Source organism: Chanodichthys erythropterus, chromosome 23, assembly GCF_024489055.1.
Source record: "Chanodichthys erythropterus isolate Z2021 chromosome 23, ASM2448905v1, whole genome shotgun sequence".
Lineage (NCBI taxonomy): Eukaryota > Metazoa > Chordata > Actinopteri > Cypriniformes > Xenocyprididae > Chanodichthys > Chanodichthys erythropterus.
In genome coordinates this window covers 11,154,677-11,176,573 of record NC_090243.1, presented here as the reverse complement: position 1 = coordinate 11,176,573, position 21,897 = coordinate 11,154,677, and the positions used below count along the sequence as shown (strand labels likewise).

Genomic DNA, 21,897 nt, shown 5'->3' with positions numbered 1-21,897 from the left:
CTACTGGAATATCAGTTAATCAAAAATTTACTTATATTCTTTATTTATATGGAATGTATAAACCAACTTGATTTGAATGCATATCATAGACAGTCTTGCGGTGGTTTCCATGATGTAGGTCTAGTTTGGGAGGGGACAAAACTTTCCTGAACTTGGGGTCCAGTCTGTCCAGAACCTGTGAAGCACAAAATCTTTTAGTTCTCAGAAACTGACGGACCTCGTAATCAGTGCAGCAAAGGAGGTAATGTTGTTTATTTCCAAAACAATTATGAGGAATGCATGAATGCAGTATAGCAATGGTTTACCTTTATTTCAAGCTTATACTTTAACCATAAATTTTAATTTAACATTTTTCCCCCCCAGGGAAGGATGAAGTGGAGTGTGCTTTTGGGGTTTTTCTTGCTGTGTTTTCTTGCTAATCTCAGCAGTAAGTACTGTATATTCCTCATCTCTACTATATCATCTTTGGAAATTTTACATATTTTCTTTGAAAGCTACTTCATGATTCAGAATATATGAGAATTGGAAAGGAAAGAGGCTGATTTTACTTGCTATTTGTCAAATAAACAAACTGGAATACTTAAAGGAAAACAATGAAATACCACACAGTAATATTAAAAACACTAAAGACTTTAGCTGTGTTCATCAGGACAAGTGTGCACATAGTTAGGAATAATATTTGAGGAGGAAACGCACACATTTCTTGAATCCCTCTGGAGATCCTCAGCTCTCTATGCCTGAATCAGCTCTTTGTAAGGGAGGATTTTAAATAAATTTCATTCACTCTTCCTCTTTCTCCTTCCACAGGTGCCAGATTCATTCCTGAAGGGGGTAAACAGACTATTTACTATTTTGTTTACACTCCTTTAGCCAGTATATACAGTATTAACAGTAGCGTTTAAACTCCTTAATGCACAATGAAGCTTTTGTTTGAACAAATAATTGGATTATGTGAAATGCTGGTGCTGTTTTATAAATATATTAAGTGAATTGTTGCATTTGCCAGTCTGAGGACACAAGGAGGCACATTTAGACATTACTTCTGCAGTTACTCATTAGGAATTCTGGAATGCACGAATTCTGCAGAAATACACAAGCTCTATTATTCTCTCTCTCTCTCCATCTCACATAGTACCCTATGAAAGGCCCCCGGCTGTGCCCTACTGGTCATATTCCACCTCAGATTTCTGGAACTATGTGGAATACTTCCGCAGCATTGGGGCTTATGACCAGATCAATGAAATGGCCAGAACATTCTTCGCCCATCAGCATCTGGGAGACACGCTGGGTTATGAAGTGGCAGAGCAACACGAACACTAAGTGAATATCATTAGTTGAGCAATCATAGCTTAGTTTGTGTCAGTAGAAATTAAAGATAACAACTGAAATATAACTTTAACATTTATAGGCTTATAATGATGAATCTTGTGACATAGTACTACTAATAAAAATGCATAAAGGTCTCACTGTTAATGTTTCATTGTAGTGTGATTAACAGGGTGCATGATTGTGATCTATTATACGACCAGTTGTAAATATAGGATATGTAAGAAATAAACGAAAGTGTTATCCTGATGCACAGAAATTATTTTAATACCATCACTACAATAATCTGTGAGGACCAGTTCTCCAACCGAGCCAGTGGGACCCGTTTTCCAGCCGGTTACTTTTTGACGTAACAACAACTGGTGATATGAAGCCGCGAATCGATTCCTTTGAACAGTACGTTTTAAAGAACCGGTTCGATTCTTTTTACAACATCATGTGGTCCTGGACTGGTGTGGCATATTTCATGCTCTCTAACTAAACATTCAAATAAAACCACATGTAGCCTCATATGGCTGTTGATTACTGTTGTTTTTTAATTATCATGCTGTTTATTTTTTATTAGGTAACATATTAAGAGTTTTTGTTGTCATGTGTAATTGTAGCAGCCATGGTTAAGCTCATTAATAAATGTATTCTAGTCATTTAGAAATACAGTTTGCATTCATGCACATGTCCTGAAAACGTTTCCGTGTTTGGAAACAGGTTCATTTAAAAAGATCCGACTCAAAAGAACAATTCATTCACGAATCGGACATCGCGAATCGACACATCACCGGAAAGAGGAACACAACGAAGGGTTTGTTTTGGTGAATGTTACAGAGAGCTGAAAAACACACAATTTTAACATTGTCATTTTTATTTGTCGCTGATTTTTTTTTAAATACTGAAGTTATGAAGCCAGCAGTTGATGAAATGTTTCCTGAGGGAGCTGGTCCGTATGTGGACCTGGATGAGGTTGGTGTTTACTCATGGTGCTCTGTACGATAGCCTGTGAGAAGACATTTGATAACGTGTATCTTTAAGTTTACATACGCTAAAGAATCTCAGATATAAGTGATCGAACAAATTTATGTGTCATTTCATTTTAAATCTGTATAAGCCACCGCGTAACGTGCCACTGTTGCTGCTATTAATCTTTCTTCTAGACAGCGTCGAATTTCCTCAGATGCACACATTATCTATGTAGTATTTATTCAGTATGAAATGTATGTAAATGTTTGTGGTGTATTATTTGAAAAAAAAAAAAAAAAAAAAGTATGACCGTGTTCGTTTAAAATAAATGATTGAGTCAATGTCAGGACAGGTCTGTAGTAATGCTGTGTGTTGACAGGCAGGGGGCAGCACTGGACTGCTGATGGATCTGGCCGCCAATGAGAAGGCAGTGCACTCAGACTTTTTCAATGGTGAGACTCACAAACTCTGTATATGACCCAATACAATACGTTTATCAGTTACCTTGTTTGACATGTCCAATGTTTTGTCATTACTAAAATTATTTTAATTTAAATTCCTTGGCAAAATGTAATTTGTATGTACTGATGAAATACTTAAGAGCAGAGAAAAACCTACAAATTTTCAATTTGTATTTACTTTTCCAGGCCTGGAAATTACTATTTTTAAATTCTACATTTAAATCAGGCATTTTTTCTGCTTTTTTATTTCTATATTTATATCCATATGATCTTTAGTACGGAAGAGGATTAGGGCCAAGCAATAATAAAAAAATAAAACCATCTTGAGATTAAAGTTGTTAAATTTCGAGAAAAAAATTAAATTTTGTGAAAAAAGTTGAGATAAAATGTTAAGAATAAACTCATTAAATTATGAGAATAAAGTCATTACGAAAAAATACAAATTTGTTCTCTTTAACGACTTTTTTCTCATAATTTAATGAGTTTTTTCTTGTAATTTAACGACTTTATTCTCAATTTTTTCTCGACTTTTTTCTCGAAATTTAATTTTTTTCTCGTAATTTAAGGAGTTTATTCTCAACATTATATCTCGACTTTTTTCTCAAAATTTAACAAGTTTTTCTTGTAATTTAACGAGTTTATTCTCAACATTTTATCGACTTTTTTCTCGAAATTTAACGAGTTTTTTTCTTGAAATTTAACAACTTTAATCTTGAGATGGTTTTATTTTTTTATTATTGCTTGGCCCTAATCATCTTCCGTACTTTAGCATGGCACAATTTTTAGTGTTTTTTTTATGGGTCATCTAATTGATAAATCAGGTAGTATGTATGTGTGTATCAGTTATTTTAGTTTTATTATAGTTTTATTAATAATTTGAATTAGCTTTTATTTTTATATTTTAAGTTTTTATGTTATTTTTAGTTTAATTATTAGTAAATTCATTGTGCTTTTGTCATTTTATCAAAAACATTTTGTCAGTTTTAGTTTTTATTTTCTAATTTTTGTTTGATTTACATTTTTCTTAAATAAATAAATATATGTATATATAATATATATGTGTATATATACACACACACACACACATACGTTTATAAATTTGTGAGTATATATTTAACTAATATTTATATTTTATTTCATCTTTATTTCAATTAACACAAGTGTTTTTGATAGTTTTAGTTAATGATAGTAATATATATGAGTGTGTGTGTGTGTGAGTGTGTGTGTAGTATCTGTGCAAAATCTTTTTAAAAACATTCTTTCCATTATTTAAATTGCTGTTTTTTTTTTTGCTTGCTTGGCAACGGAATATTGCAAAGTGCTTTAACATGCATACTCTACAATTTTCTTTATACTTTTCCGCCTCCTCTATATACTGATAGTAAAGGTAGTTTCAGCTTGGCACAGGATGACCTAAAAAGCAGGCAGTTAAAGAGTAAAGGAGGTATGAAACTGAGCCCATGTAAAGCGCTTTTATTGGGCTTCATTGGCTCCAGCGCAGCAGGTCTTCCCTCTTTAGGGCCTCTGTATACATCTGCAGTGCTTGAAGTAGTTGAACACGTGTCAGTCAGGGTCGCTTTTATCAGGGGGCCTTTACGGAAAATAACCCAGAAACCCCGATAAGAGCTCATACCCTTATTTTACTGAGAACAGCATGTCAGAAGATCAGGTATTTGTGCAGACTATTCAATAAACAAATGTTTATAAAAAAAAAAAAAAAAAAGCTCTTCATATTCAGGTTTGTTTTGCATTATTGTGTGCATACAGAGAAAAAAAATTTGTGTGTTGTGCTACTCCTTCACACTTCTTTCTTCACAGATTTTGAAGATCTATTTGATGACGATGATATTCAGTGATGAAGAGGACGAATAGGATGGATTTCTCCACTGTATAAAATGTTCATTTTTGTACATTTAAGTGTTTTTTTTTCTCTACTTTAAGAGTGATGTTGCATTAACTCTTCAGTTCTTTAATAAACGTTTGTGCAATACAAAGTCTTCCCTTTTGCCAGATGTTTGCACATTTTAAAAATCCCAGACATTCCAAGTCAAAAGTTGGAATTATTATAAACGTTTTTCTCCCTAGGCTAAAATCTGTTTCTAGCACTGATTGTAGGTTTTTGCACATTCCTGAACACCTGTAAGTGTGCATAATTACATGTGCAATCCACCGTTAACATAAAGCACGGATGTTTTACACTCTGACATTGACATAAAAATATTTTTCTGCTTGTATATACATCATAATCTGTTATTCAGGTTAGATAATTAAATAAAGGCATATATTAACTCTTAATCTGTATTGCTGTGCCACAAACAAGGTTTTAATTGTGAATAATCACATGTAATGTCATTCTGTGCAGTTAATTGTGGGATGATGGATTGAGCAAGGGCTTGGCAGATGTGCGTATGATAAAATTCACTTGACGGTTCAGTGCATTTAGTCTGTGACCAAAGGTGTAAAGAGTACCTGAAAACCATACTTGAGTGAAAGTACAGATACTTTGCAGCAAAAATGACTCCATTACAATTTACAAGTCACCAATTCCAATATGACGAAAAGGATTTAGGCCTGGTTCCACAGACAGGGCTTAAGCCAGGATTAGGCTTTAGTTCAATTAGGACATATAAGTGAGCCAAAAAATGGCACTGGCGTATTTTAATATATATTAGTGCAAGTTACTTTCAGTTAAAATAGCTCAAACATGCATTTTAGTCTAGGCTTAAGACTTGTCTGTGAAACCGGGGGTTAGAGTATCTGATTTTAACAACACTTAAGTATTTTATTCAGACGTCCCAGTGAAAAACAAGAAATTTGTGAGCAGAGCAATTATGTTTATTGTCTAAAATCTAAATGAAAATTAACACCTGAAAATGTCAATAAATCACAGTTGACACAACAGCCTCTTAAATGTCAAGTCTCAGTCAAGCTCAAGCGCTCAAAAAGGGTATATATAAACCAATATCTTTCACTATAACAGACAGGCGTTAAATAAAAATGTTAAATTAAAAAGTCAAAGCCTGCTTGCACCGGACGTGCTGGTTTTGGCCTCATGATCATCGCCGGTTGCAGTTGTCATCATCTCAAATATAAAACACCTGCTAATGCACTTAAATTTGTGTAAAGCAGCGTTGTTGACAAGTTTAAGTGAGTAAGGGCAAAAAGCACAAGATATTGTACCTTCCACACCCTGTAGATGGCGATATCACTTCTTTTGCAGCAGAAATAAACTGCTGCAGAAAAAGTTAGGTGCCATGCAAAATATAACGGAAAAATGTCATTACTCATCACAAATGTAGCCTATTTGAGTACATATACTTCTTTAAAAATGTAGTCGAGACTAAACGTTGCTAATATCTCAGTAAAACTACAAAGAAGCCAAAAAGAAGCTACAAGTAATTAAATTTCTGCTCAAATCAGGGTGATTGGGACCCATTTTCCCAGTGAGGTGACTTGGAAAAAGCGTCCCAATCAACATGGATTCACCTTACACCACTGTCTGTAACACAATATTCAGTAAATAGAGATTTGTTTAATGTCTGTTATTCTGTTAGGTGAAGATAACAAGGATTTTGAATTTATAGGGCCCAGACATAACTTTTATAGGAGTGTCCTCCCCCATTTACTCAGCAATGTAAAGTTACATTCCCAGTTGCAAATGACAATCCTGAAGTTGTGTTATTACATGGAATTAAATGTAAACTGCAAGCGTATTCACCCTATTCAACTTCGAAAAAACAAATTTAGATTTAGGTTTACATGGGTTCTCATACAGCAAAAACATTTTTTAGTAACTGAAAGCTAATGTAAAGTTACTAAATACACTTAATTCTTAATTTTGAAAGAAACTCCACCAACACTGAATTTTTTAAACAATGATTTTAAATTTATACCTCAATTATTGCTAATATTCTAACCAATGGAATTGCATCCCTTGCATTTTGCCTTTTTCCCTTTATACCTTCTAAATGTAAAACAGCTGATGTTCTTTTCTCTCCTCCTGTATGTGTCCGTGTCTATAATTACAACATCTGATTGGTTGACTCACTTGGCAAGAGAAGGCCAATCGTAGTGTTGGAAGCAGCATGTACTTGGCCCCATGGGATGCACCTTTTTTGTTTTTAATTATCAAGGTTGGGTTTAAATTGTGGCCAGGTTCTCAGCGGTGGCACAGTCGGTGTACAGGGGTGTGTTGAGACTGTAGTTCACGAGGGAATTGGCTCACCTTCCTCTTCCAGTCAGTCAGCTGCAGAGCTGAACTTCGAGGCCCAGTCGGCTGTCACAGACTGCCTCTCTTCAGCGGTTCACGTCACCACATCCTAACACAGGTAAGACACAGCTCAGACCACTTCGTATGTCCTCTTATTTGTCTGATTATAAAGTACTGCACATTTCTACATATTAAAAATCATTAACAATATGTGGATGTCCCAATTTTTACAATGCTAACAGAATGCACCTAATTCTTTCAAAAAATCTTAAGAAAATCCTTTTTTAATTATGTATTTATGAAAATATTTCATTTATTTTTGTTAATCTTGAAAGCTGCACCAGCAAAATACTGACATTGACAGGAATATTATGAGCTTGAATGTGTAAAGGTTTTTTGAACTTACCTTGAAATTGCAAATGTCAGGTCTCACAGGTGAAAAAATCCCTTAATTTTCTTTGTATACAGGCATTTGTAACATGTAACAACAAAATAATTTGGAGTATTTTTAAATATGGAGTAATTTTTGTGTCAAATTCTTTTTTTTCCCCCTACTTGACAAATTCTTCAGCTCCAAATTTTCAAATATTAGTTAAAGTATATTCAAATTTAGATAATCAAATATCAAGGAACATTAGGAAGCTCTCATAACAGCTCTTATTATCATCTCGATCGAGGTTCATTATGTTAAAGTATGGATATGAAAGCATATGAAAATGCAAATAAATGCTATAATTAATTTTGCTTATCCAAAGGAATCAGGAAGGTTAAGAATGGCTCGTTTGAGAGGATCTTCCATCTTCCATGTGTTGCTGCTAGCAACATTATTATTACCAGGTGAGATTTTTGAATTGTTATTTTTTCATTTTTAATAAAATCTGTTCTGTGGTTTTCCTGATTTGAATTATTTTTTAAATAATTTAGGAGGTATGAATCCTTATTGTTGTTCTATGATAAAATAGATCTATTTGAAGCTTATGACTTTATATCTTCTAACTGAAATTTTCCCAAAAGTCCCGTAGCGAACAAGGGGGCATCGGGTTTCTTTTCGGGTTGCTTTTTGCTCTGCAACTGATAAAATGATTAACGGTTGTCAGCAAAACTCCACCAGGTTTCCAGATGTGGCAGCAGTTTACAAGCTCATAAAAATAAACTTGCTGATACTCTGAAAGAGCAACATTTCCTTTACCTACATCATATAAGACAATGAGATTTTCCCTTCAGTCCCCTCATGGAAAAGACACATCCATGATCCACTCGTCACCATTCCAGGAGAAATGACAGCCACCTTCAGAGAGATAAGTTGGAAAAAGTGTCAGTTCAGACATTTTTCTGATGTTAGGTTAATTAGGTTCACCTGTAGGTACTGAGGCTCCTACCCTTTGTAGATTTTATAGCTTTAGCTTGTATGAGCCCAGTTACTGCAGCCCCCTGCTGCCAGGCATCAAAGTGCTGATGTGCACTGCTGGAAGATTAATTTCCTACAAAATCCTGTATATTACCGCCTTCCCTTCCCCCCAAAAACTTGTAAAACTGCATCCTGCTGCCCTCAGCTCACTGGGCCTTTACTGTCTCTGTAAGCATTTTCTACTCTGTCTTTGACAAATGCAACATCTGGTTGAGACTTGGACCCCCTAATTTTTTTTCCCTCTCTACTCTTCTTCTTTAACAGAGCTTCTGTTGGCTGGCCCTGTGATCCAGCGTTTAAAAGGAGATGGTAAGTATGGCTTGTTCTCCTGTTCTGTCAGAATCTCAATCCATATATCTGTTGTATAGCTACAGATTAATCTCTTTGTGAATGTTAGATATGCACACTGAAGTAACACATAATATTTCTCCCAGATGGAAGTGACGAAAAGGCAGGCGTTGAGGCAAGCCCAAAGACACTGATCCGCAACAGGAGAAACATCAGTTGGTACAAGCAGCACTCTGACTTCTGGAGCTGGTACAAATACTTCACTGATAATGGGAACCAAGAAGGAGTGAGTACAGCATATTATGAAATAAACAGGAAAACATAATTCATCGTTTTTGCAGGTTAATCTTAGGAATGCACAACATAATCAGTACCATAACGGTTATTGGCCAATATTTTTTAAGTGATCAGTAACAGCCAATGATATTTAAATGCACATTTTTACATTTAGATCACATCACATGAATATACTAGGTTACACTTTAATTTAAGGTGATGTAGTTATATTGTACTAATGCTGCATTCCAGACGAGGTTGGACTTGGGAATATCCCAAATTAAATGTCCCACTTCAGACCTCAATGAGTTCTAGTCACTCATAAGTGATGTTCACATGTTGACCACATGATGTCGCCATGACACAATGTGAGCATATTTTGTTTTTGTATCAATTATGGCAAAATTTAATAAAAATGACATAAAATCACTTTGAAACCAGCTGACGAAATGCAAAAACGCATTGACATCAATGACGAGTGACATCAATTGATACTGGATAATTGATACAGTCTCTCTGAGGTTGTGGTTGTTCGATGTACCCCGAGTTCACACGGCAAATGTCCGACTTTGAGTGGCGTTCCAGATGTTATTTCCTAGAAGGAGATGGGAAAAATCCAAAATCCGATCTGTCTGGAATAAAGCATTAGTCAAATAAGTACTGGGTAATATTAATAACTACATGTACTTAATATAGGGTTACGGTTAGGGTTTGTTACTTGTAATTATATGTAGTAACATGTAACTACGTCACCTTAAAATAAAGTGTAAGCAAATACAATAAAAAGTTAGGGGATGATTAAGGTTACTTGTGTATTTTGTGTTGGTTCTCATCCAAGTCCAATCCACTTTCAGGTTGCAGAGCTGGATCGCGTCTATCTGGCATACTTACAGAACAAGAATCGGGCTGAGGCACGTCGTTCCTACAAGATGTACCTGCAGCACCTTGGCGACATCTACAAGTCTTGTGCCGAGTCTGATGACCCAAACTGCGTGGCCTCATACACCAACAGACCCAAGCCCAAGGCTGAGCCACCAGCGCCTGCCCCAATCAAGTCTTGTGACCCCTACAGAGACCCGTATTGCATGTATTCGAAGGGATACTCATATTACCCATACCTGGCTCCGGCCCCAGCTGCTGTCAAAGCCCCTGCACCTGCTCCAGTAAAAGCCCCAGCTTACCTCCACACCCCTGTGGTGAAGGATCCACGTTCCGGTTACTACTACCACTCTCCATTGGTGCAACCCTTCCTGTCAGCTGAGCAGAGAGCCGAGTTATTGCGCATCTGTGATGCAGAAGATGTTGAGTGTCTCCAGTACCACCTCCGTGCTGCTTACGGATACAAGCCCGCTGCTGCCCTGGCCCCATCCTACGCCCATCTCGGCTGCGACCCTAAGAAAGACCCTCACTGCGTCCCCCATCTGGTCCAGAAGGCGCCGTCTGGTCTGTACCTGCGTTATCCCCATTGTGACCCTCGGGTTGACCCATACTGTGCTTATGCTGCTGCTCTGGCATCATCGCAGAACCTCGAAGCCCCACCTTCTGGTTTGGAGAGACCCTGCAACCCTCTCTATGACGATAACTGCAACCCCCTTACAGCCACAAGGTTTGGAAGCTTGGCCTCTGGAGATCTGAAGGACGAGCCCGCCTCTGAAGCCGGCGCCATGCGCGCACCTCAAAGCCCTCGTCACGACCCTTATGCCATGTACCGAGATGCATCTGCTGGGGCTGACCTGCGAAGACACCTGCCTACACAGCTTCAACCTCCGAGGCACCAACCAGAGGAACCTCAACATCCTTTGGGACCCCGCGGGAAGACCAAAGAGGGCTATGACTGTTTCATCGGGTATGATGAAGAGTGCTTCCCACTGGGTTCCCAAAACGAACCCCGTCGTGCTGTGCACAGACAGCCGTCCTACCCGTCCGAAGCCTATGAGCCCCACCTGAATAATGATGGATCCAGAAATGGGGTTATCGAGCCTGATCCCGACTGCGATCCTGAGTACGACAGAAACTGCCGCTTGCGCCGCTATGAGCCTGAGGCGGCCGAACCCGCCAGTCCTTCACCTCAACAGGAGCTTCCAGCCCAGGAGCAGTCCCACGAGGAGGTGCCCCAGCACCGAGAAGAGTCCTACCCTGAGACCCCAGGCTATGACCAGCAGCAATACGAGCCCTACATGAGCGGACAAGAGGATCCATATGCAGGATACGGCCCCCAGGAACCAGGAGCAACTAGTTTTCAGGATGTCCTGAGAGGATATGGTGGTCGGTATCCTGGCCAGGATGACCACCGTGCCTACAATGGAGACTACAGAAAGAAATAAATACCTGTGACAATGAATAGTAGATCAGGATGTGTGTTTTTTGTAGATAAATATTGAAATGCACACTTGTAGAAAAGGTGCACGTCACAGTATTTCACATGGTTCACACAATATTTTCGAGAGCTGCTGAAATTTCCTAGCTCTGGAGTTTGACAGCACTTGTATAGGGAAAAAATGTTTCTTGACTTCTTGCTGACACTTTTAGCCCACGTAACCTGATTGTGTGTTGCAGCTTCTCTAGGAGATTGACTTTTAGACAGAGAGAGTGTTTTCTGCTCTATTTTCTAATAGAGTAGCACTCTTCCTAGCTCTTCATATCTTTGTGGAGGGAAAAATAAGCCAAACAAAGTATATAAAAGATCAATAGTATACTTGAATATACTGTTATAATGATCACCTCTCCCATTTTGGATAGATTTACCAGACAATCTCCATTCAAATTAATATTTAATTAACTTCTGGGCCCTTGCTTGTTTGTATTCTTTTTTAAATTGCCAAATTGAGGCTTTGTGATGTGTTTGCATATTTGTAATATGTTTTTCTTTGAATGTTTCAAATAAAAGCTTTAAAGATCTTGAGCTCTTGTTATTTGCAAATATGATTACTACTGACAACTAACTTACCTAACCTAATTAGCCTTTCGCCGAGCCCCGCCCCCCTTAGTTACTGTTGCTTTGTCCGACAAGCCGTGGCGCTGTCACTCCACACGCAGTGAAAAATACATCGCGGAACAAAGAGGATACTGACCACACATCGACAGACAAGACAGAGCAGGTTACTTATGATATTAAACAAAGTCCCAACTTTCAAACCGTGTAGTTATTAAAGAAATTCAAACAATAAAAACCGTTTTGTTGCTCTTTAATGTGTCGTGACCATGGTCGTAACAGATTGCTGTAGATCCTCAGCTCAACCGCTCGTAAAAACTGATCATCTCTTCCTATTAGTCCATAAACATGAGAATGAATGTTGTTTCAAACGCGGAAAGACGTCAATACACACCATTTTTCAAGTTTAACTCCACCGAGGTTAATCTTTTAACTACTGCCTGCTTTGTCGGACAAAATGGCGGATGCGGCGTTCTGATTGGTTAGATCGCTTGTCTATCAAACTCATAGTTTTGATTCAATGAAATAACTTTATTAAAAAAAAAAAAAGATTTTGGCAGAAAATGTTGTTGCTCACATTATTTTGTATGCATAATTCGTATTGTCATTCATAGAGCAATTCAATGCTACAAACTAATTAATTATCAATACATTTTCTGTAAAGCCGCTTTGAAACAAAATGTATTGTGAAAAGCGCAATACATATAATTTAAATTGAATTGTAATTGACGCACACACACATTCAGTAATAATGAAATAGTCTGCACCAAATTAGCATACAAATCCATTTTTAATAACAAGCACCCCACCAGTACATATGTTGCTTTCACAGATTAAACTTTGTGTGTCAGTAATATGACACATAACTTGCAGAATCTTTGGAGTCTTTGGAGTTTAGAGAGATGATAAAACACTCCACAATGTGACGCAGAGACCTCCATTAGCCTAAAATACTTCTAATTAGCATTAATAAATATAAATTCTCAACAGCTGTGATGCTATTTTGGTTAGTTAAAAACTATGGTATACCAAAAGAGCTGCTGCAACATATCAGCTAAAGTATCAGCTAGGATGATGTGTGCTAAAATACACAACAACTGCTGTATTGAAAGGAAGCCAGTTGGCTAGATGTGACGTTTAGCAGGGTGGTCGGAAGACTCCCTGTGATCAGGCCTAAAAATCTAAAAATGTCAGGGCTTATGACAGTATAAAAAAACCCAATGCAAATAATCTCTGCATGCTGCATTAAACTGACTGTGCAATGAGATTAAGTGAACATATGGATACAAATACATCCACATAAATGGTGTCATCGTCTGCGGTTGTCAGATGGGTTGCTTAAGATTTTAGGAGTCAAAAGGAAGCCTGTGAAGGTGGAGTCATTGTTGTTATCAGCATAAATCCCTGCATCAAATATGTCATCATACAACTGTAGCCAAACCTCATCTCCAGCAGACAGATTTAAAATCGCCCCTCCGGAGGCCTGATCCAGATTTCCATTGTGGAACTGGTCAAGAGTGAAAGCCACAGTCCGGCCATTTCGAAACATAGCTACTTTAGTCTCCTTCCCGTTGATAGTGAGGTGATATGTGAAGTAGTAGATCCCAGGGATTGCACAGTGAAACTTTCCGGAGATTTCATCGTAGTGGTGCTGCTCATTGTAGAAGGTCTTTGTGAAGCGGATGGGAGCTCTACTAGCGGGGCTGATTTTAGCTGTAAGGCCCATGCTAAAAGCAGAGTGGTAGGGGAAGGAACCCTCTCCACTTTGTCCTTTCAGACCTGGGTTTCCAGGAAATCCTCTTTTGCCTGCAGGTCCCTCGTCCCCTGGTTCACCTGGCTCTCCATTTGGTCCCTTGGGGCCTTGACAAAGATAATTGAAGATGCTTAAGCCACGTTCACACAGCAGCAGTGTTGTGTTGAATAAGGTTTTTTTTAGTAGCAGTGATGAACTTTTAACATCCATGGAACCTTGCATTCCACAAAAAGTTCTTTATAGGGTTCTAGATTATTAAAGGTGCCCTAGAACTTTAAAAAAAAAAAAAAAAAAGATGTAATATAAGTCTAAGGTGTCGCCTGAATGTGTGTGTGAAGTTTCAGTTCAAAATACCCCATAGATTTTTTTTAATTCATTTTTTTTAACTGCCATTATAAATGAGCCGATTCAGGGCTACTGGCCCTTTAATTCTCGTGCTCCACGCCCACGGAGCTTGCGCTTGCCTTGAACAGTGCATAAACAAAGATTACACAGCTAATATAACCCTCAAATGGATCTTTACAAAGTGTTTGTCATGTATGCGGCATGCATGCATCGGATTATGTGAGTATTGTGTACTGTTATATTGTTTACATTGATTCTGAATGAATTTGAGGCTGTGCTCCGTGGCTAACGGCTAATGCTACACTGTTGGAGAGATTTATAAAGAATGAAGTTGTGTTTATGCATTATATAGACGGCAAGTGTTTAATAATGAAAATAGCGACGGCTCTTGTCTCCGTGAATACAGTAAGAAACGATGGTAACTTTAACCACATTTAACAGTATATTAGCAACATGCTAACGAAACATTTAGAAAGATAATTTACAAATATCACTAAAAATATCATGATATCATGGATCATGTCAGTTATTATTGCTCCATCTGCCATTTTTTGCTATTGTTCTTGCTTGCTTACTGTTGATTCACCTGTGCAGATCCAGACTAATCCATATGTCCGTATCTAATACACCACTATGTCCAACTGCCTTGAGCATCCGGTTGGTGAGGTTTGAACGCACTCTGACAATGGAAGTGATCTCTCGCACTCATTGAAGTATAAGTGCAAGAGATCAGCGCGAGGTTTTCAGACCTCACCAACCGGATGCTCAAGGCAGTTGGACATATTGGTGAATTAGAGGTAAAAAATGATATAAATACTGTTCGGTTTCTCGCACAAACCGATCATTTCGTGTCTTAGGACATCAATGTGTCGTCACGAGCCGCAGGGTTTAATTTGGATTTGTCTGTGCATGTTTTTTTTTTACTCTTATAGACTAAGTTCCCATTGACATGCATTATACGACTGATAGACAGCAACGATTGGAGTTAAAAATCAGCATTTGTGTTCTACTGAACAAACAAAGTCACCTCCATCTTGGATGCCCTGGGGGTAAGCAGATAAACATTTTTGGGTGAACTATCCCTTTAAAGTGTGGTTAAAGTGTACTATTCATGGGCACTTAATACTACTAGGAGTCTGATAATGAATCACCTGGATCTCCGATATCTCCCTTCTCCCCCTCACGCCCATCACGTCCATCCCGCCCGGGGATTCCATTGAACCCTGGGGTTCCAGAAACACCCCTCATCCAGCGGGCACAAGGTTCCCAGCTGTCCTGCTCAGCCAGCTCTGTGTTCTCCTCCTGAGAGACGCCCAGTCTGGCTGCCATTACCACACAAAGCGCAGCTATCCATGCATGCTTCATCATAAGAGCCATGTGATCAATCTGTTGTGTTACAATGATAAAGCATTTAGAAAAGTATAGCCATTGTTAATTTTATTGTTAATTCCGAGAATAGACAAGCATGTTTTGTCCTACCTGGCTATCAAAAGTGTGTCATTTACAGTCTTTTGTGTGGAGTGATAGCTTGAGCTGTTGTCCTTTTGCCTTTTGAGATCTTGTGTGCAAGCTTGTCACACCTAAAAATATCTGACTGGACACGCAAAGCAGCTGTTGGTATTAAACAAGCGGTCACACTATCACATTCAGATAAGACCGTGTGAGTTTTCTATATTTATTGTTGTTGACTGATTCATTTCCTGCTGCCTGCTAGTCAGTTTAACGCACACTTAGTGTGAGCTAATAATATGTAGCTAATATGTTATCTGATTGCTTTAGAAGCTTTCTGAATATTGTGAGGGGTCTGCTTATTTGGAATGAAGGAGATTATTGTCTGTTTACCTAGTAAGACCTATTTAGTTTGGAATCAATACTAGCCATACAATTCACCAATGCAGCTAACATGAGTACAAAAGAGAACTTCTGTAATCTAATCATAGGGCGCCACCTTGTGGATAATATAAGTATCGTTATTTATAGAAAATATGTGTAGCCTACAGGAGACACGAATTATTAGATGCATGTTATAATGATTTCTGAAAGATCACGTGACACTGAAGACTTCACAAAATAATCTTAATTTAAAATATGTCAAAATAAAGAAAATTTTACATTGTTTCACAATTTTACTATTTTTTGCATAAGAAAAAACCTACAGAAAAAAAAAATACAGAACTCAAACTTTGGAATCGGAACGTCACGTGTGCACACATTATTCATGAGCCAGTTCTCTATAACAAAAATGAATTATAGATTATTAAATGCTAGATTATTTATCATAACTATATTTAAATGTAATTCTGTTGTTGGATGCACTGTCAAAGCAGGCTGGTCTATAATCAAAATGCTACCTCATCTTTTGATAAGGTTAGCAGTAGCACAGCAGAGCTCGACGGACATGGTAGGCTAATTTTATCAGAATGCATGATGTAGCTATACCTGCATGAGTCTCCAGGTCTTAAGGACTATCAGAGTTAATTAGACGCTTCATTAAAACATGAAACCATTAGATATAAAGGGAGTTCTTCATTCTCTGCTCTTCCCATTTCAGTTCTGCTGCAAAAGGTCAGTGTTCATCTCACAAATCTCCCTATGTGTTACCTGACACTTTACTGAACTAATTGTATAGCTTGTACTGATTATAAAATGCCAACATATTTTGGTTAAACAATGTTTTGCTGAAAATGTCATGACTATGAATAATCGTCCTCCTATTTCACCTTTGAATCAGCACCACAGATCTACTACTGTGTTTGTTTAAGCAGACATCAGGTGTAAGCACAATGAACACATTAGTTGTGGTGAGAGCAAGATAAGACCTTGTTACTTTAAATTTGATCAATAATTGCTCATAATGGGTCAGTCATACATATACAGGGTCAAAGCTTTGCTGAAAAACTTGTCACAATCTACATTTCTTTGTCTGATTGATAGTTAAATCATTAGGATATTTAGAAAAGGTCATGTTCCATTAAGATATTTTGTAAATTTCCTACCATAAATATATCCAAAATTTATTTTTGTGATATGCATTGCTAAACACTTCATTTGAACAACTTTAAAGGCGATTTTCTCATTATTTTGATTTATTTGCATTCTCAGATTCCAGATTTTCAAATAGTTGTATCTCAGCCAAATATTGTAATATCCTAACAACCCATAAATCAATGGAAAGCTAATTTATTTCAGCTTTCAGATGAGGCATAAATCTCAAATTCAAAAAATTGACCCTTATGACTGGTTTTGTGGCCCAGGGTCACATATTAAAGTAAGCATTTAAATATCATCTTACTAAGACGTACAATTGACAACTGATATTTATATACATTTTATGTAAAAAGTCTGCTTTACTGTTATAAAGATCTCATAGATTTACATGAAATCATCTGACATTTTGGCCATTTAAATATCAGCAAAATTGCTATTTTTGCTCAGTTTGGACCTCTGAATAAAAGTGAGGTGTTTTTCCAAAGTACGAGCTTCATATTTTCCTATATCCATGAAAGACTGATGTATCAAATATGATACTTAATAACACATTCACACAAACCCATATGCAAACTTTGAAAGATTATTGTTTTCATATTTTATATAAATATAAAATTCATATAAAATATATTCATATATTCAATAAACTGTTCAATTTAATATACAAATATATATATATATATATTATATATATATATATATATATATATATATATATATATATATATATATATATATAACAAGCATCCCTCAACCCTGTAAATATGAAATAATAGTCTGTATATATATATATATATATATATATATATATATATATATATATATATATATATTTATATACTTTTATATAAATATATAGACTATTATTTCATATTTACAGGACTGAGGGATGCTTGTTGTACTCCCCACTTTCTGGTGTTGACTATATTGTACAAAAGAAAGAAAAAAACAAATATTTACAAAATATGCAGATTTGACATAATGACCTTTGAAACATAATGACTTGGTAAAGCCATTTAAATATTAGCAATGTAGATTTAGAGGAGCATTTTAGAGCCGTTTTGGTAGAAGTTTTATACGCTCAAACAAAAAGCGAAAACTGGAGCATTAAATGTAAGTAGTAAGTAACATGCCAAGTAATTAACCCGGTTTTTACATGAAAGCACTATATTTAGTTCAGAGACCTTGAGGAGATTCATTCTATTGAACCAGTCAGCTTTTGCAAACACAAGTAACATGCATCTGCAGGGAAAGGCATCATTGAGATCATTCAGGGCACACTCACACTGCACTAATCAGAGTTGAAATGTAAATCAAGAGTGCATCGATTACCATGGATACAAATGAGGAAAATGAGTTTCAACCCAGGGGTTCGTATGAAGAGGAAAAGCCCTGTGAACAGCATGAATGGTAGAAGGCAAACTAAATAGGCTTATCTTACTACTGCAGAGGTTTCCATTATGCCCAGTTAGAGTCATTTCGTGGCTGCTTGTTTGCAGCTCTAAAAGGATACCTCTGGAATTGGATTATACAGGTAATGGAATATACTGCGAGGGGTTTATTACGATTATGACAGCTTCATTCGGGAGGGAAAAATATGCAGTAACAGTTAAAAATGGGTTTTCATGACATCCCATGTTTCAAAATAAACAGTTGGAAAGTGTAACTTTAATTAAATATCGTTGGAGGTAGAAAGTTGCCAGGCTGAAGTTTGAGGAAAAGTTCTCAAAGCCCGTCAAAAAGTCTCTCTCTCTCTCTTTGAAGACAGCTCAGGCAAGCTGCTAGTTAGCTCAAACAGAGCTCGCTATTGGATAAACATTAGCCGAATGACCCACTGATCCTTTTAATCACAAATGGGGATGAGATAATGAAAATTAGGAACATTTCATTGTGTGCCAGTGATATTAACGTTTGATCAAATAGCGCATTCAGTAAGTTCATCTTCCATACCTCTAATGAAAGTCTCAGTAAACAGTCACCTCTGAACTCTTTACATCTGAGAGGCTTAGCCATATGATAAGCTGACACATTTCTGAAATGAAAATCAGGCTTTACATTACTAGCTCAGCTTAATATATAATTGAAATTTAGAATGAAATAGATTGAGGAATTTGGTAAGAACTATGAAGCCCTTTTTTTTTAACATTCACATATATATGTTATTTTTTTTATTATGTGCTAGCAGACTCAGAGAACATTTTAAAATTTAATTTAAATTTTTAAAAATGGTTAAATAAATAGGATAAAAATAAATTGAAATTAAAACTGTATGCCATTTTAATTAAATGATTAAAATAACACTTGTAATGTGCAATATCTAGCACATTAACTACTATTTCACTTCATTTTAGTATTTAGGGATTATAACACTTTATTATTTCATTGAGACAGTAAAAATGGGGACATGTTTGAGGAAAGGACGAGCAACCAAAAATGGGAAAACAAAGATGTCTGGTCACCATAACATATGACTATGAGGAAGGCAACTGCGCTGGTTTTTAATGAAGATTTATGGCAGCGTGGCAGATCATTTCTCAAAGTCCAGATATGAAGTTTTTATGAAAATCATTTGGAAGAAACATCGTTCAAACATTGGAGAGCAGAAGAAAATGATTCACTCTCTGGGTTGTTCTTCAGTATTTAAGTACATTTATTACAGTTCATTAGGTGAGAGTGCAGGACTTACAAACACAGCAGATAAACTCGCTGTGATAGATGTGGATGTTGCTTTAAAAGCACTGATGGGTCACTGGAAGCACTGCAAGGATTTGATTGCTGGGATATGAGAGGCCATGGGCAGATCTTCTTTTGCCCTTAAAGCACATCTGTCATCATAAAGGAGAGTAATTGGGGAAGGTCTGACTGACAAGCTGGAAAATTATATGATTAGATTTATGATGCTGCATGAACATTTCACAAAAATACATTTTTGTAACAAGCCTATACGAGCAATATCACACGAGTAGCCCGAGTAAGCCACAGGCCGAGTGCTGTAGCTAATCACAGCGTGCTGATATACAGCCATATCTCACGACTACTCATGTGATATTGTGTTTATACAACAGTTTGACGGCACGAGTGTGTAAAAAAATAAGAAATAACAACAGAGGGTCTTTAAAACCGTCTTTTGTGCAGAACTACTTTATTCCGCCAAGGATTCAAATCTCAAGCAGGGGTGTGTTTCCCGAAAGCATCGTTAGCCAACTATAGCCGTAGGTCCCATTGAACTCTGTTGGTAACGACGGAACTTGCGACCATAGGAAACGCACCCCAGGACAGTTTGACCTAAAACATCACAACAACACAATTCTAAAACATCACTTTAGAACCAACAAAGGAATGTTGAGTCCCTCCATTGAAACCCTTTGTTAATAAAACGGATAGTTCCGGCCCTCGATACTGATTGGTTGAGCCATGTTCAAAGCACAGACTGTAGAAAAGTATGGATGACACACCTTTGCTCTCTTCCATTGTAGTAACTGAAACCGCCAGTGTGTCTATATGGCACTGACAACTTGAGTCTCGATTCTGCGCAGTAGTGAGCACGAAATGAAGCTGAGATATCAAGGTCCCGCCCAAACTCAGAACAACTCATTATTTTAGTGCCAACAGACTTTTTTCTGGATCTTCACGAAGTGACTAGAGCTTTAGCTTTTTTATCCATTATAAAAATCTATTTGAATGTCCGCTGAGGTCTGAAGTCTCTTGACTCATTCACTCAAGTATAGGTTTGCTGCCATCTAATGCTGTATTAATATATTTTTCACTCAATTCAAATTATGCACTAATTTACCCTTTTCCAAAACCAAATACAACATATTATTTATATAAAATTATATTTAGTGATCAACAATATTTAAATTAACAACAATAGCCATTATAAATGACAACAGGAAAATAAATACAATCGCAGCTACAATTCAGTCAAACATACAAAAGCAGTACGGAATGTAAGTTAAATATAGCCTTAATATTAAATTATTAAATTTAAACCTAGCCCAATTCGATTTGCTCAGGAACAAGTAATAGATTAATAAGACCAAAGATTGCCTGTTTTATGTACCCAAAATAAATTATATCTCATGTTTAACCACTATAAGAGCCAATGGCAAATCCCTGAAGCACTGGCCTAGGTTAAGCTGTTCTCGGCGGGTACACGAGCACTGAACGGCCGCTGATGGCCTGGAGCTCGCATCTCTGAAAACGTCTAAACAAATTGTAAAATAGGTGCTATGATTAATTATGAGTAACATATTTCAGGTCTAAACAACTACATTGTTGCCTAAAAAATCTTCAAACTACAGTTTGTGGCACAACAAGTGTAGTATTTGTAAAAATATGGTGGATATGCCTTGACACTCACTTCAAGCGGAGTGATTCGGTCAGATTCGAGAACCAGAAAGAACTGTTGTATAAATATACATAACAACAATGCATGCCTATAAATAACAAGCATGCATAGTTGCTCAAGTAACTAAAGCACCAAGTTAGTGTTTGTAGAAGTTATTTAGCATGTAACATTGGGCTGTGTACAGATGGGACAGGTACAGACAGTGCATAGCACTCTTCTGATGCCACAGCAGGTCGTCCAAGCAGCCTTCGCTTGATGGATGGCTTTTATTTTGCTGTCAGCCTTGAACTATTTTGGTGTTTATCTTATTAGCTTCTCCCAATACACTGTCATTAATCTTATACAGTCAAGACAGAGGAGAATTTACAACAATCACTTGTAATGTAATGTAAAATAATATTTATTAAAATCTATAAAATTCTTCTTATTTTTAATTATTTATTTAATTTGTCCACTACTAATGTCCACAGTAGATTTTTTATTTATTATTTTGTGGTGGAAACATATATATATATATATTTTAATTTTTTGATTTGAATAAATTGTTTTACTAGGGATAATTTAATTTAAAATTTCATTTTATGCATTGTAAAATAAATAATATT

The 21,897-nt window shown here is 36.8% G+C and overlaps 4 protein-coding genes across 5 annotated transcripts; 3 read left to right on the top strand and 1 right to left on the bottom strand.

The window, feature by feature from the left end:
- The first annotated feature begins 369 nt into the window (after nucleotides 1-369).
- Nucleotides 370-1,320, top strand: otos (otospiralin). Its single transcript, XM_067377745.1, has 3 exons — nucleotides 370-427; nucleotides 808-831; nucleotides 1,133-1,320. The coding sequence occupies exons 1-3, from the start codon at nucleotides 370-372 to the stop codon at nucleotides 1,318-1,320; spliced, it is 270 nt and encodes an 89-aa protein (XP_067233846.1).
- Nucleotides 1,321-2,090: 770 nt separating this feature from the next.
- On the top strand, nucleotides 2,091-4,941 carry cops9 (COP9 signalosome subunit 9). Its single transcript, XM_067377743.1, has 3 exons — nucleotides 2,091-2,283; nucleotides 2,660-2,732; nucleotides 4,560-4,941. Exons 1-3 carry the CDS (start codon nucleotides 2,140-2,142, stop codon nucleotides 4,595-4,597), a joined length of 255 nt encoding a protein of 84 aa, XP_067233844.1. The 5' UTR covers nucleotides 2,091-2,139; the 3' UTR covers nucleotides 4,598-4,941.
- A 253-nt stretch (nucleotides 4,942-5,194) lies between these two features.
- Nucleotides 5,195-11,704, top strand: and1 (actinodin1). Of its 2 annotated transcripts, XM_067377732.1 has the most exons (5): nucleotides 5,195-7,069; nucleotides 7,707-7,788; nucleotides 8,624-8,668; nucleotides 8,794-8,933; nucleotides 9,778-11,704. In XM_067377732.1, exons 2-5 carry the CDS (start codon nucleotides 7,725-7,727, stop codon nucleotides 11,245-11,247), a joined length of 1,719 nt encoding a protein of 572 aa, XP_067233833.1. In that variant the 5' UTR covers nucleotides 5,195-7,069; nucleotides 7,707-7,724; the 3' UTR covers nucleotides 11,248-11,704. The 2 variants fall into 2 exon arrangements, with proteins under 2 accessions (XP_067233833.1, XP_067233832.1); XM_067377731.1 differs by lacking the exon at nucleotides 5,195-7,069 and having other exon boundaries at nucleotides 7,641-7,788.
- Nucleotides 11,705-12,640: 936 nt separating this feature from the next.
- On the bottom strand, nucleotides 12,641-15,553 carry adipoqa (adiponectin, C1Q and collagen domain containing, a). The gene is made up of 3 exons (XM_067377736.1): nucleotides 15,433-15,553; nucleotides 15,105-15,339; nucleotides 12,641-13,715 (listed from the first exon to the last, which is right to left on the bottom strand). The coding sequence occupies exons 2-3, from the start codon at nucleotides 15,328-15,330 to the stop codon at nucleotides 13,165-13,167; spliced, it is 777 nt and encodes a 258-aa protein (XP_067233837.1). The 5' UTR covers nucleotides 15,331-15,339; nucleotides 15,433-15,553; the 3' UTR covers nucleotides 12,641-13,164.
- Nucleotides 15,554-21,897: the final 6,344 nt, after the last annotated feature.

Coding starts and splice junctions, on each gene's coding strand:
- otos (XM_067377745.1), top strand. CDS start 370: ATGAAGTGGAGTGTGCTTTTGGGGTTTTTCTTGCTGTGTTTTCTTGCT. Junction 428..807: donor TTTTCTTGCTAATCTCAGCA/GTAAGTACTGTA, acceptor CTCCTTCCACAG/GTGCCAGATTCATTCCTGAA. Junction 832..1,132: donor CAGATTCATTCCTGAAGGGG/GTAAACAGACTA, acceptor CATCTCACATAG/TACCCTATGAAAGGCCCCCG.
- cops9 (XM_067377743.1), top strand. CDS start 2,140: ATGTTACAGAGAGCTGAAAAACACACAATTTTAACATTGTCATTTTTA. Junction 2,284..2,659: donor CGTATGTGGACCTGGATGAG/GTTGGTGTTTAC, acceptor GTGTGTTGACAG/GCAGGGGGCAGCACTGGACT. Junction 2,733..4,559: donor GCACTCAGACTTTTTCAATG/GTGAGACTCACA, acceptor CTTTCTTCACAG/ATTTTGAAGATCTATTTGAT.
- and1 (XM_067377731.1), top strand. CDS start 7,662: ATGAAAATGCAAATAAATGCTATAATTAATTTTGCTTATCCAAAGGAA. Junction 7,789..8,623: donor AGCAACATTATTATTACCAG/GTGAGATTTTTG, acceptor CTTCTTTAACAG/AGCTTCTGTTGGCTGGCCCT. Junction 8,669..8,793: donor CCAGCGTTTAAAAGGAGATG/GTAAGTATGGCT, acceptor TATTTCTCCCAG/ATGGAAGTGACGAAAAGGCA.
- adipoqa (XM_067377736.1), bottom strand. CDS start 15,330: ATGGCTCTTATGATGAAGCATGCATGGATAGCTGCGCTTTGTGTGGTA. Junction 13,716..15,104: donor GGGAGATATCGGAGATCCAG/GTGATTCATTAT, acceptor ATCTTTGTCAAG/GCCCCAAGGGACCAAATGGA.